Source organism: Phascolarctos cinereus, unplaced genomic scaffold, assembly GCF_003287225.1.
Source record: "Phascolarctos cinereus isolate Bilbo 61053 unplaced genomic scaffold, phaCin_HiC Scaffold_1;HRSCAF=81, whole genome shotgun sequence".
NCBI classification, from domain to species: domain Eukaryota; kingdom Metazoa; phylum Chordata; class Mammalia; order Diprotodontia; family Phascolarctidae; genus Phascolarctos; species Phascolarctos cinereus.
In genome coordinates, this window is record NW_027555514.1 from 89,870,238 (window position 1) to 89,886,045 (window position 15,808).

General features: G+C 35.2%; 1 protein-coding gene across 2 annotated transcripts in view; it reads left to right on the forward strand.

The window, feature by feature from the left end:
• Positions 1–15,808, forward strand: part of KMT2C (lysine methyltransferase 2C) — a 306,292-nt gene that overhangs the window by 176,472 nt on the left and 114,012 nt on the right. For both annotated transcript variants that reach the window (XM_078152657.1, XM_078152656.1), the window contains exons 17-18: positions 8,461–8,562; positions 8,726–8,830. In XM_078152657.1, the coding sequence (XP_078008783.1) occupies positions 8,461–8,562; positions 8,726–8,830 (207 nt within the window). The remainder of the gene's footprint in view (positions 1–8,460; positions 8,563–8,725; positions 8,831–15,808) is intronic.

The following is a 15,808-nucleotide window of genomic DNA, read 5'->3' on the forward strand; positions in this document are numbered from 1 at the left end:
TTATGATTTATAAATATTTGGCTATATTCACTACGTGTCTAATACTATGGATTGTTGGTAAAAGTTATTAATAATGCTATCAGTATGAGTTTGGTTAAGATAATAAACATTTTTCAGGCACTAAAAATTTAGAAGTCTTTTTAAGATTTTCTTTATGGATGACTGTTGCTGAATATGATTTTGGCAGCTCTTTGGTTTAATATTTCTTTAGTGGGGGGAAAACCCGTTTTGGACTCGGTTAGTGTAACTTTTACCTGATCATTCCAACTTTAGAAAAAATAAACTCATTTCTTTTTTTCGAGGGAGTGGTTTAAAATTTTGTTGATATAGTTTGTTTTTTTATCACATTATTTTCTCATACATTGCTCCCCCTTCCAAGAGAAAGAAAAAAAAACCAGTGCATAAAATCTAACCAGCATTTTCAAAAATCTTACATTATATAATATACACAGTACCACACTTGCACATGAGTCTTTAATTCAGTGGAAATAAACGATAGAGAAGTACTCCTCATATTATGATTTTGGAGCCAAAGTTGATCATTCTATTTTCTCAGGATTTAGTTTTGGTTGTTTTATTTTTTTCTTTTCTTTTCTTTTCTTTTTTTTTTTCCTACTGGTCAGCCATTATTCATTAAGTGCTTATTATGTGGCAGGTACCATCCTAAGTAATGGGGATGCAAAGAAAGGTGTAAGACAGTTCTGTTTTTGAGGACTTCAGCAATCTAATGGGTGAGACGTTATACCAGCAACCACATACAGACAAGCTATATTCACGAATAATTGGAAATAATCAACTGAAGCAAGGCCCTAGAAATAAGTCATGTTGATTTGCCTCTATCTTGTATATAATTTTTAAATAAACAAGGATTATAGGTGATTGCAAAAGACAAAGTAGAAAATTTCAATTGGAAAAAACCCCCTAAATTTTGTGTAGGAACAAAGTAAGTGAAACTAGAGTAAGAAAGGACAATGAATTAAAACAAAAAAATCTTGGCATCAGTTACATCTATATATCTATAATACATGGGGAGCTAAGTGTTAACAAGACTGAGCCATTCTTCCTGTTTCTTAAGTATTTGTAAGATTTGAAATAGTGGTATTCAAAAGACTAGCAAATGAAGGTGTTTGATGTACTGGACTAAGGTAGACTATAGATTGGTCACATTGCTTCATGGAATTTGTAGGAAACAAACAAAATACTTAGCATGTTCTTGGATTTTTTTAAAAATACATTTGTTTGTGGTTTTCTTTGCTGTTCTATTCATTGAGCAGAGCAGAAGAGAAAATGTTGCAGGAATACCAGAGGCTTGTACCCAAACATTCCTGGTCTCACTCCTAGATCTAGTACTATCTGTGACAATTATTTTGTATGGAAAACCTTACTTTACTCTTTATTAGTTTACATATTCACTCTCTGTCTGCTCTTTTCACTGTGACAATAATTCATCATAGTGGTATTGCACTGATAAGTTCTATTATTGTATCTCAACATGCAAAGTCTTACATAGCTAACAGAGTTTGGTAAGAATACATAGTATTCTTTATATCTCTGGATCTTAATAATTCCTTTGATGGCTCAAGAAAATAAGGTTGGAGGGGCAACTAGGTGGTGCAGTGGATAGAGCACCGGCCCTGAAGTCAGGAGGACCTGAGTTCAAATCCGGCCTCAGACCAAACACTTGACACTTACCTTGGGCAAGTCATTTAACTCCAATTGCTAAAAAAAAGAAAGAAAAAGAAAATACGGTTTGGCCCAATAGGGTAAAAATGATTCCTGCAAGGGTCCCCCTAGCAGTGATGGCTTAGTTATTTAGCCAGAGTGCCCAAAGGAATGAAATTAATGTTTTGTCTCCCAAGGTACTAAATTTTTATGTTAATTCCAAGCAATAAGGCGTAATTGTAAATGAGGATAAATTTAAAAATTAATTTGGTTTCGTGGTCACAGTCAACCTGGTTCACATCTTTGAATTTAATCACAGACAAAAACATACTCTGTTTGTAAGTACATCCTTGTTTATCGCAAAAGAGAGCCTGACTGGCATCAGGAGATTCTGCCTCTAACTGCCTTTGTAGTCTTTCTCTTTCTGAGCCACATTTGTCTTAGTTAAGTTGAGGTGGTTTGGGCTTTCTATCTTTTGTAAGGTCTCATTCAGCCCCAGTATGCTTTGTTTCTGTACTCCATCCTGCTTTAGTTTTTGACTTATTATTCAAAACCTGTTCATGACTATCACACACATTTCCTTATTCTAGAAAACTAGAGCTGACATTCCCACCCTTCCTTCAGATTCCAAGTGTCCAAATGTTTGCTTTCTAAGAGCTAGGATTCCTGAGATTAGTTTCTAAACCACTTATGAATCTTCTTAAAACATTCCTCTTTCTGTATCTGTTTTCTGTCCCCAAAGTAAATCCTGTCTTCACCTCTTACTGTACCCAGCTATATGGAGAGATAAATTGTAGAAGAGAATATTTCTGTACAAAATAATGAAAAGTTTTATGCCAGTCAAAATTATTCAACAATTTCGAAAATACATGCCTTGGAAGGTAGTAGTTTCCATATCTGTGGTATGAATGAATGGATTAAATTTTAAGTGCTACATCCTTTATGCTAGGTGCTTGGTATATAAATAAAAAGACCAGCTAGCATCTGCCCTCAGTGACAGTAGTAATGGGAGACACCATATACAGGAAAGTTGGGGCCAGATTAATATTATGTCTGGTTCAATTGATCATTAAGAGCTTGAAGTTTCCAACCAATCACTCTGTTTACCAAAAACATATTTCAATATCTTCACATACAAGCCATTCTCAAAGTAGCTAAAAAAGTAGTTCTGGATTATTAAAAACTAATGAAAATGGTTAGAATGAATCCTCAATTTCCCTGAAAATTGCTTTTATTTTCATCTTGTCCAAAAAGCCCACAGGTAGTTTCCACATGAATCCTGGACAGGACAGGCACAATATCTTCTGCGTCTGCAACAGACCCAGCTAGTAGGGAATGTTAGATGTTAACTCCTTCTCAGTTTACCTGATACTCTGATCTACAACACCTTTGGAGAAGGATGTTTTGTTCTTGGAAGTCATATCTTATCTAGAAGTCATGCTGACTGGAAGATTTGATTACAGTGTCTTGAGCAAAGTGGAGATGGTTTGAGAATATTGTAGAAGGATGTACCTGTGTCAGAAGATGACCTGCTTGAATTTCGACTGGAGACATGATTTGGGACCAGTTAGATGGGTTTTTTTTCTTTTATAGGGCTTAGGTCCTCTGGCACAGGTTATGGCCTAACTCCAAACACTTTGTGTTCAAAGATTGGCAGAGAAGATGGGTTACATCCTGTATTCCACATTAAGCCACTTGTATGGGTTATTTCCAACAGGACCACACCTACCCATATCTTGCATTGCTTCCTTGTTCTGTTTTATTTCTCTTCTATGGAAATTCTTAGATTCCCATATTCAGTACCAGTTTTCAGCCCCTAGATTCCCTCAGGCACCTCTTGACTTCTTACCTCATCACTGTATTCAAAAACTGTTCTCTTGAAGATTGTTCTAACCTCTTAATTGTGAATCTAATAGTTTTTCATTATTCTTTTCCCTTCTTGATGTCTTTGTAATATTTAGCACAAATGATCACCCCTTTCTCCTAGTTCATTTATTTCCCAATCAAAGGGCATTCAGTTGGTTTTTATATCTTTGGTATTACGAAGATTCCTGGTATAAATGTTTTATTATATATTGGACCTTCCTTGTTGTAGGTTATATGCGTGGTAGTGGGATTGTTCTATCAAAGAATGTGAGGAGTTACATTATTACTCTCCTTTAATTACTGATTTTTGTCCCCTGAATGATTGGACTAATTTACAGTTCTACCAACAATGTATTGGTGGCCCTCCTTCTTTATTTTATTTTTATTTTTTAATTTTTTTAAATTTTTTTGGCTGGGCAGTGGGGTTAAGTCACTTGCTCAGGGTCACACAGCTAGTAAGTGTTGTGTGTGGGTTTTTTTTGTTTGTTTGTTTGTTTTGGTGAGGCAATTGGGGTTTGAACTCAGGTCCTCCTGAATCCAGAGCCGGTGCTCTTATGTGTTGTGCCACCTAGCTGTCCACCCTCCTTCTTTGGAACTGTGTCCCTACAAGGTTTGGGGTAGATGATATTTCACTAAAGGGCACTAGAATAAAAGATTACCTAGGTGAATTGGAGAAGGTAATGTTTCTGAAGTCAAAGATGATTAACATTATGCAACATAAAAGAGGTCTGAAGGAGGGTAAGGATGGAACAACTGTTTTGAGATTAGGAGAGCCTTCATTAGCTACTTTTTTTTTTTTGCGCTAGGCAGTGGGGTTAAGTGACTTGCCCACAGCCACACAGCTAGTAAGTGTGATGTGTCTGAGGTCAGATTTGAACTAAGGTCCTCCTGAATTCAGGGCCGGTGCTCTATCCACTTTAGCTACTTTAGTACTTTACTGGGTCATTTTATTCAATCTTTTAGAGTTGCAAGTCAGATTTGAAAGAATTTGAATTGATGGAGTAGATAATGAGGTAATAGAATCAATACTAGATAACTTTTCACAAACAAAAGTTTTTACAGTGAAAAGTCTTCTGTATTTGCAGAATTAAGGAACTAATAGCAGGGGAGAGATTGAAAATCCATGCATGAGGGAAACAGGAATGACCGCTGGAGTAAGGTCCTAGTGTACAGAGGTGGTTATTGGCATCATGGTTAAAAGCAGAAGATTGACTCATAAGGATGCCACTCTTCCTCTAACCAGCAGGAAGTTGAATGAAAACTTTTGGGGGGGGCAATTGGGGTTAAGTGACTTGCTCAGGGTCACACAGCTAGTAAGTGTGAAATGTTCGGTCTGAGGCCAGATTTGACCTCGGGGCTTCCTGACTTCAAGGCTGGTGCTCTATCCGCTGAGCCACCTAGCTGCACCTAATGAGAACTTTTAAAATGTAAGAAGCAGATCATGATGAATAGTCTCAAACTCATCTAGACAGCAAGCTAGTTAATCTCCTCGAAGTGGAGGGTTCCAATTAGGGATGAAAGGAGAGGGGAAAAAGTTTACAATAGGTACTGAGGAGGAAAAGTTATAGAACTAATGATAAAGTAGGAAAATTATTGTACAGCAAGGCCCCAGCTTAAAGTGTTTTATATGAATTTGTATTGTAGTAATTAAATAATTGTCCTGTAGGCTCGTTGATGACATTGAGAATCCGGAGACCAGGAGGGGAGTAATTGAATAGAGATGTTCCTGAGATACTGATGGAAAGTCATGCACTTCCAGGATAGTAGCAATTGCAACCTTCCTGGAAATCTACCTGCCTCCTCTCAGCCCATCATCACCATTGTCCCAGTGTAGGTCAGGCTCTTCGTGCTGGCACTTTGCCTTATCTTGCTCAGAACTGGGAGTCTGCACCAATTCATGGGTACATCTCTGTCCTCTAAACGTTTCTCTGCCTTTCCAGTTCCCTTTCATTGTGTTCTCTTCTCCTTGTGGACAGGGACTATTTTGCTTGCTTGTATTTGTATTCCCTGTACTTAGAAGAGTGCCTGGCACATAGTACTCAAGTTGCTTTCTTTCTTTTTTTTTTAAATTTATTTTATTAGTTAATTTTGATTTATCAACAATCACTTCCATATGCTTTTGAGTTTTAAAATTTTTCTCCCCCTTCCTCCCCACCAGCTTCCCCAAGACAGCGCACAATCCGATATAGGCTATACATTTACATTCCTATTAAACATATATTCGCATCAGTGAAGCTGTAAGTGAAAATTAAAACCAGTAGGAGGAACCATCAGAAAGAGGAAACAAAGCTCAAAAGAAGAGGAAAAAAAAAGATAGCAATTCAGCTTGCACAGTTATTGCTATCTATGTCTTTTTCTCCATCCTTTTTTTCACCCTTTATACTTTTCTTTCTCCTTTCTCCTTCCTCCCTCCCCCCCACCACTAGTGTTTTGCTTTTGACCACCACACCCTTCAGTCTCTCCTCTCTTCTATTATCCCTTTCCCTTTTCTTTTCCTTTGCCCTTTCTGCTTCTTCCCTCCTTTCTATCCACTTTCCCTTATCTTTCCCCTTTTCCCTCCTACTGCCTATAGGGCAAGTTTGATTTCTATACCTAACTGATTATGTTGTTCCCTTCTTGAGCCAAATCTGATGAGAGTAAGGTTCAAATAATGCTCACCCTCCCCTCCCTTCTTTCCCTCTGCTGTAATAGGATTTTCTGTTTTTTCCTGTAATGTAATTTACCACTGTCTGCCTCATCCTTTCTCAGTATTTTCTAAGAGCAGAGTAATTCACTTACTTGGATCCATTTATCCCACTTGATTAGATTTTTTTTTATCATCAATGTCAACTAATATCCATCCTCTTTATGTATACTCTTTTAACATGGTGAAATAATAATACAGTTCTCAAGAGCTGCAAGCCTCATCTTTGCTTGTAGGGGTATAAACAGTTTGCCCTTATTGACAACATAATGTATCTTTCTGTCGCATTTACTTTTTTATGTCTTTCTTGAATCTTGTACTTGAAGATCAGATTTTTTGTTGAGCTCTGGTCTTTTTATGAGGAAGGTTTGGAAGTCCCCTATTTTGTTGAATATCCATCTTCTCCCTTGAAAAATCATGCTTATTTTTGCAGGGTAGTTGATTCTTGGTTGCAATCCAAGTTCTTTGCCTTATGGAATATCATGTTCCACGCCCTGCAGTCTTTCAGTGTAGAAGCTGCAAGGTCCTATGTAATCCTGACTGTGGTTCCATGATATTTAAATTGTTTCTTTTTGGCTGCTTGCAGCACCTTCTCTTTCATCTGGTAATTTTGGAATTTTGCTATTATATTCCTTGGCGTTGTCAATGTGGGACCTCTTTGAGGTGGTGAGTGGTGTATTCTTTCTATGGTTATTTTACCTTCTGGTTCTAGGTCTTCTGGGCAGTTTTCTTTTATGATTTCCTGAAAGATACTGTGCAAGCTCTTTTTTTCATCATGATTTTCAGGTAGTCCAATGATTTTTAAATTGTCTCTCCTGGATTGATTTTCTAGGTCGGTTGTTTTACCAATGAAGTATTTTGTGTTTTCATCTATTTTTCCATTTGCTTTTTTGTTTCTGTTTGACTGATTCTTGCTTCTCTCATAGAGTTATTAGTTTCCATTTGTATAATTCTAGTTTTTAACAGATTGTTTTCTTCTGTTAGTTTTTGTACTTCCTTCTTCAATTGGCCAATTGTATTTTTAAGGGAATTGTTTTCTTCAGTGTACTTTTTTTCCAGTTTGCCAATTGTGTTTTTTAGGGACTTGTTTTCTTCAGTGCACTTTTTTTCCCCAATTGGCCAATTAAATTTTTTAAGGACTCTTCTACCTCTCTCGTTAGACTTTTAAAATCCTTGTTGAACTCTTCTAAGAACGCTTTTTGGGCTTCAGACCAGTTCATATTCCCTTTTGATGTTGCAGATGTGGGTTTGTTGACAATGTTGTCCTCTTCAGAATTTCTGTCTTGATCTTTACTCTTCTCATAATGTGAATATATGATATGTTTCTTTTTACTCATGGTTTCTTTATTCCCTGGCCTTTTAAGAGATTGAGCTCTCCAGGTGGGGAACAGAGGGCACTGACCCAAGCTTCTTGTGTTGGGAGTCTAGTTCTTGGTCACTGGCTTTGTGTGCTGGGACCTCTTATGTTGGCAGTTGGAGGCTGTAGGGTTTTGGCAGCTTACCTCATATTGGGCTGGAATCAGCAAGGCTGGAACTTTCAGGCAGTTCTAGGTTGCCTGCTTTTCCTTTAATTTAGCTTTCTTCACCTTCTTTTTAGATGGTTGGTGCAGGGTGTTTATCTGCCTGGGGCCCCTTGGCAAAGCTGCCTTCCTGATTTCTGCTAATGCACTGGGAGATTCCTTTGTGGTAGAGTGCCGAGGCACCTAGTGGTTTTCTCAGCTGGTTTCCACTGGTTCTCTTGCCCTCACTGAGGCACTCGGAGGTCCAGGTGTTGGTGTTTGCCTGCTGAATGCTGAGGTTTTAATATGTTTACATGAATAGCAAATGTCATAGACAGAATCAGAACTCAGTTCCTGGGTTCCTCATATTTCTGCACAAATTATCTCTAACAGTCAAATTTCCCTAAGGAAAACAGTTTTTTTTCCCATGTTTGACTCAGTTTCTTATCCTGATATATCAGGAAGTAAATGATTGTAATAGAAAATCACCCTTCTGGGGTACTTGGCACATATATGTAAAAGAATTAAGTAGCTTAAACAGTGGTAAATATTGCCATGAATAAGATTCTAAATATCTAAAATAGGAAACATATTATTAGTCTTCTTAACATAGAAAATATGGAAACTTACAAGCTTTTGGTGAATTTTTTCATATTTAATACAGTCTACAATTTTATAAAATATTCTCAAAAATATAAATGTCTTATGAGAGATAGAATATGATGTAATTTAAATTTCACTCTTTTATAGGTCACTTCTATGGATATGTTATCAAGCAAGGATGAAGAAGAAAATTCCATGCATAATACAGTAGTCTTATTTTCTAGTAGTGACAAGTTTACTTTACATCAGGTATGGGGATAGTATTTTTATATTTCTTGTCGTCTTTGTCATTTAAGCATCTAGCTTGTGTTCTTTAAAGTATTTTAGTTTACTGTTTTTCTGTTTGAAATGATGCAAATTTTTTGTCACCTAATTTTATACAAAAAAGGATTTTTATTGTTTTTTAATTTAGGATATGTGTGTAGTTTGTGGAAGCTTTGGCCAAGGGGCAGAAGGAAGGCTACTTGCATGTTCTCAGTGTGGTCAGTGTTACCATCCATACTGTGTCAGTATTAAGGTGAGTGCCGTTATATTTAAAAATTTGACAAAATTGTTTTGTTTTGTTTTTTGCCCATTTTGTTTAAGTTACAACATAATGGTGCTACTTTTTGAAATCATGATTAGGAATTCATTAAGTTGTTAAATATTTTTTGACTAATATGGTTGTTATCTATGTTATTTGTGAAAGACTTCAAATATTTTTCTTTAGTGTTTACTGCCTCAATAGAAATTAACCCTTTCTAATTCTGTAACCATGAATAAACTAGTTTGAACAAGATGTTTTAAAATATATATATAAAATATGGTTATTTTATTTTAAAGGAAAAATATGCTGGACCTGCATTTGCCAGGATATGTGGTTTAATTTAATTGTCTATTGATTGTCAAAAGTGTTAGCAACTATAGTTAATTAATGTTTTGGATTTATTGGTTTGGGTTAAAAAAGAAGAAAATTTAATTTGAATGATATGAGATAAGGTAAAAGGCACATAAGATATTTACTACAGCATTTAAAGTAGAAGTTATTTTAATTTATGTAAGTGCCTGACTATCTTAAATAGTAGATAGAATTTAACCAGAATTAATGAAATGCATTCTGTGTTTTGAATGAAATAATTTTTCCCCTTTCCTTGTCAATGAAATATTTCGTTTTATTTATCCAGTATTATGTCTCATTCCTTGCAATTCCCTGGGTAAAGATATACACTTTATAAAAAATGAAATGGTGTATTTGCAAATTTCCTCATGTAGAAAAAGCCAAACAGACCCTGCGTATTGACCAATACCAGATAGTTCCTCTGCCTGTCTCACCACTTAAAGGATATAAATGGGGAATTCTGGCATTAACCAGTACTAGGTTATGATTTTCAGTGGATTTTATAAGCAATGACTATGCAAGCTCTATGAGTGAAGACCTCATTTATTAAAGTCATACCGTTTTAGAACTAACTGAAGATAAATTTGAATATGTGTGGTTACTACTAAGTTTTAGCATTGACCACAGTAGTTACAAGTGAAAAGTTATCATAAAATGATCTTTGAAAGTCAGTATAGATTTGGTTTGCTGCATATATCTTACTGCCAATTCTGCATACTTGTCCATACTCCACATTACTTGACTTTCCACCCTGTGTGAGTATTGACCCTAACAGCTTCTGGAATAGGAAAAGATCTATCCATATACATTTTATCTCTGAATTAATTTTCAAGGGTAGCCATAGTAAAGTGTGTATAATTGTCATCATTCAACAGTATTCAGAAAGAAGTCACTGAGTACACATGACGTATGAGGCAAACAAAACAGACTCTGCATTGAGGAAGCTGTAATTTTTTACTGGGGGAAAGGTTATGTGGGCAATTAAGTAAAAATTGTTTTACTTCGGGGGAAGCAGCATGTCCTCATATATGTAAAAGAATTAAGTAGCCTCCAGTGGTGAATATTGCCCATGAAATGGACTTCAGAAATCGAGAATAAGCTAAACAAATAATAACTCCGTGGAATATGAAGAACTATTAGTAGAAAATTAAAATATTGGAATAGAGAAAAGAAAATATAAGATATCTGATATGTATTTTTAAAATTAACTTGAAAAACTGGTTAATTAAAGGTAGTTTAAGAATCACTGGACTCCTTGAAAAACATAACAGCAAAAACCCAAATGCTCTAATTTAGGAAATCAAAAGTGAAAAAAAAACCAACCAAATCTATTAGATCCAGAAGGATCCACTCCTTCCCTGGGGAAAACTAAAGCAAACCCCTAAATTCCTGTGACTGTCATAGGCAGAATTCAGAGCTCTTACATCAAAGTGTGTATATACACTTTGTATATCTGTGTATCTCTCTTATCTGTGTTTAGACATAGAGGGAGGGTGAGAACTATAGATAGATATTTATATCTATATCTCTCTAGGAAGAGAGAGAGATACTAGAGGTACTTAAGCATCTAAAAAGTAGTAGTTCGTTTACCGAGGAATTACATAAAGTGTGGATCAAGTAAGACATGGAAGCTTCTACTATAAAGAGAGGAGTTCTTGGGATGCATACTAAGAGCCAAAAGAGGGACTAACAACAAAATACAATGTTGCCTGTAATCCATGTAATGTATTACATGTAACCTGTAATCCAACTGGTGGATAAATGGCTTATAACGTAGTAAAGGTCTTTGATTTCTAAGCAAAATATCTGAATTGAGTAGGAACTTTGAGATACAAACACAGGTATCAAGAGAAACCTAGAGAAGAGGGATTCTATGATGAAGAAGGACTAACGTTCTAACCTGACAAGAACAACCAAATGTCTTTTTAGAACCTTAATGTCATCAAAGGGTATTGAGCGTTAAATAAGACATACAGAAGACTGGAAGGGTAGTTTATTTCTGTTTATTTTTTAAGACAAGAGTGAATACGTAGGTAAAAGGAATATGATAGTATAGAAAGAAAGAATAGGCATGGTGATTCAGTACATAAGATGATTATAGAAACAGGAAGAAGCACTGGAGCATGCATCAGATCACCTTTACTCTCAATGTGAAATGAACAAAACAAGGTTGAAGATATGTAGTTTTGTTTAGAAATACATCAACAAAGAAATAAGTGGTAAGAAAGGAGGGGTTTAAGGTGGTGAATGACTCTAGGGAGGGAATAGTCAGAAGGAAAACATACTTTCTCCTTTGAAAAATGAGATTAAAAAGAGGAAAAAACAAAAAAACGCAAAGAACTGGACATGAAGAGGGTGCCTTAGATTGTTTCTTAGGCATTGGGTAATGGCTGAGTGAATTGTGGTGTGTGAATGTAACAGATTATTATTGTACCCTAAGAAATGATAAAAGACTTGGTTTCATAGAGTCATAGGCAGAATGATTTTAGAAAATAGTGGTTAGTATGGTAGCAAAGAATTGGAAATAGAGCAGATGCTCCTTGATTATGGGATGGTTAAATTATTTATGATATATGAATATAATTGAATATTTCTGTGCTGTAAGGAATGGTGAATATGATAAATTAAAACACGGAAACATTTACAAGTGATGCAAAATGTGAAGAAATCTATGCTAAGAAACCAATATATACAATGCCTTCAACAATGTTACTGGAAAAAGCAAGAGTCATAACACATTTAAAATGAATATTGAAAAATTACAAAGCATGTCCCTAAAGAACATGTATAAGAAGATACCTCCTCCTACTCTCAAGAAGTGCAACATCTATGGGTGCACATCACTGAATATATATTTATGTGTTATTTTTTTTTAGCATATTGATCGATTTGGGTGCATTTTTCTCTCCCTTTTTTTAACTTTTAAAATTCTTTATAATATAGAATATAACAGATGTTATAAAAAAAGTTTTTAATAAAATTTGTTTTTAAAAATAATTAATATTGAAAGAGATTTCAGAGAATGCAGCATAATTTGTACTAAAGCAGAGGAAGGTAAGGACAACCAGAATAAATGTATACATGGACAATACATTTGTAAAAAAAAATAGCTTTGAAAGACTTAAGAACTTTGTTCAAAGTGCTGAACAACCTTGTCTCCAGATGACCTGTGGCATAGCATATTCTGCCAGAGAGGTGATGGACATAAAATGAAGTGCCACAGATTTTTGGATGTGTCCACTGTAGATTATGTGTTGCAAAGCGAATTTTTCCTTCCTTTTTTCCACTCTAGGTTTTTAATGAGAAGTGAAAGCAATAAGAAGAGGACCTTCAAAATAGTTTTTAAATGTATAAAAGAGAACAGAAGGAGGTTTAGAAGGAAGCATGGACAAGAAGGTTTTGAAAATAATGTGTAGGATTTATTCAGTATATGTGCATATCTTAAGAGCTAGTGACATAAAATGAAGATGTGTGTTTGTAGACTTTTAATTTTTCTGTTCTATTTTCATGGAAATCTTTTTTGGTTTGAAAACTCAAGAGTAAAAAATTTGTTAAAGAAATGGAAGTTAGAGATGGAATATCATGTTAAGGAAATAGTCAATATACATTTATTATGTATCACATTTATTATACATGCCACACTGCTTGCTGTGTGCTCAGAATAAAAAGAAGAGTAAAAGACAGCTCTCAAGAAGAGAGTTTAATTAAACTTAAATTAATTAAACACTGTAAGAACAGTTTAATTGGTGAGACAATACATTGATAATTGTACAAAAAGCTAGATATAGGATAAGTTGGAGTTAATGAACATAGGGACACTAGTATTAAGGAGATTTAAGAAGCACTTTCTGTAGAAGGTGTGATTTCAGCTGAAATTTTTAGGAATCCACGACTTGGAGATGAGGGAATGTCATTTGAGATGTACTTGAAAATACTGGAGTTTAAGAGATCGAGTGCATTGTTGAAAGAGAACATTGGGCACGTAAGGTATAAGAATATTGTAAAGGTCTTATTTAGGGAGAAAGCTGGATGGTTATAGCTTTGATAGTGACATGGTCAGAAATAAACTTTTGGAAGGGAACTTTTACTGGATAATGGGGGATGGTTTGAATTGGAGAGACTAGTGGCAGGCAAACCAGAGCTGCACTATCTTGGTGGCATTGTCACAGGAGAGAAGCATACATGTATGAGAGATGCTCTGAAGAGAAAATCACCAAGAGTTGGCAAAAGACTGGATATAGAGTGGCGAGAAAGAATGAGGTTTAGAGTTTAGTGACTAGAAAGATGATGTTATCCTTAACAGAAATAGGGAAGTTTGGAAGAGGGGAGAGTTTGGGTGGGAGAAAGATAATTAGTTGAGTGTTTCTTGAGGCATGTTGAGTTTGATCTGTCTGTAAGACGTGCAATTCTGTGTATGCAGTAAACGGTTAAAGGAAATGATTTGTAATATAACATAATATAATTAAGCGTGGGTTTAAAAAGCAGTTAAGACAGGTTAGGAAATTTAACTCATTTCATGTGGAAATATATTTTGAAATACTATTATTTCCTCCCTAAAGTTTGTGTTTTTTCTCTCTGTACTTCTCTTATGTTGCTCTGCTCTACCCAGAATTTCTCTTTTTCAATTTCAGTGTATGGACAAAATTATAATGCAGCCATAACTTCTTGAAATTGAGCTGGTCTGTTGTTAAATTTAAGTGTCACTATGTTGATGTAGCCTGTAATCTGTGATTATAGTTTCTGGTTGACTGAACTAATTAGATAATCACCTAGTACAATCAAATTGCATGCTATATGTAGTATGGAAAAGAACAGTCTATAATTAAATGTGTTTCTGTCTATGCACACACGCACGCACACACACACACACACACGAATCTATCTAACAAAATTTTTGAGAAGACAGCTACATTAACCATATACTAGAGAATGATTGCTTTTCTTAACATGCTTGAAGAGTAGGAACTGGCTAGTACCTCTCTTAGGTATCCAGTTTTAAGTCTTGAGTAAGTTATATTTGCTAGACTAACTTAGTAACATGTAGCAAAATGATATGGTTTCCAATTAGCCTCAAAAAGCAAGTACTAGAGATGTGAGACTAAATTACATACTTATTAAATAAGTGTCATGAAAGAGAATTAGATAGAGCTTAAACATAGCTTTTGGTAAATGAAAAGTTTACCAGTCAGATTTTTTAAAATCAGTTTTTATAGGTTTGACAGTGACTACCCCCAGATTCAACCAATTTAGCATTTATTAAGTTATTTACAATGTGTTAAAAAAAATGTGCTAAATCCCTGGCAATATAAAGAAAGGTTAAAGCTTTTTTCTTGCCTTTAAGAGGAAGATAACTTATAAATAACTGTGCACATGAATACAAATACGTATAATACAAGTTTGACAGTAAGTACATGTATTGGGTAATCATAGAAACCTGAAAGATTAAAGTAAGGATGAATACCATCTAGCTGAATGTATTATGGAGAGTGAAACACCTGAATCTAGGCCTTAAAGAAAAGGATTTCAGTATGTCCTGATGTGAGGAATAATTTTTTTAGGGCAGGAGGGTTGTGAGAAAGGGGGTGTCAGATGTGTACATTTTGGACATTTTGGTAGTATCACAAAGGATACAATTTAAAGAGCAGAGAGACTAATTAGGAAGCAGTTAGAATAGTCTAGAACAGAGGGGGGAGAGACCTACACTCCGTTATTGGTAATAGAAAAAATGAAAGTAATTATTGGAGTGATTCCCAAGTTCATGGGGTTTCTCAATAGCATCCTTGCCAGTGGATTGTATGTAGGAGATTGAGCAAAGGGAAGTGTTTGGGATAACTGAGAATTTGGGCTTGTGTAACTTGAAGAATGATCATGAGATTGAAAGAAGTTTTGGAGAAGATCATTTGAGTTTTAGATCTGTTTAATTGATGGTATCTAAGACATCATCGTAAAGAATTCCATTGAATACTTAGAGGTAGAATTCAAGAGTTTTAAGAAGCCTTATGATTAAGATATCTGTCATCTTTATCAAAGTGAAAAATTGAAGTCTTATACTACATGAAATTATCGAAGATTTTTATTAAATATGTGCTATGTGTACAACACTAATGGGGATGGGGAATATAAAATTTAAGTAAGCTGTTTACATATAGCTTACATTTTAGTATTTGAATAATCCTACACTATTGAAGACGTGAAGGGGAATATGCGATAATCTGTGAGTATTTAAATGTCGTTCCTGATTAGACATTTTGCTTTGCCATATAGTAGATCTAAGAGCAGTAAGTAGAAGTTGTAGAGAGATTTTTGGCTGACAGTGGAGAAAAATTTCCATGAAATTGGAGTTAACCCAAAGTCAAATGGGCCACCTTGAGAGGTACTGAGTTCTTCTCATCATGAGGTATTCAAATGAAGACTGTAAACCACTCACTGAGAATGTTGTAGAGGAGTTTAGATTTTTGGTCAGGTAATTTGGAGTAGGTGCCTGCAAGATTTCTTATTGAAAATGAAAGATTGGTCAGTAGTGTCACATGTACTTGAAAATTCAAAAAGTACGAGAGCTGAGAAGAGGCAATATTTTTGTCCTTTTGAGCTCTTGGTCACCTTGGACAGATAAGTTTC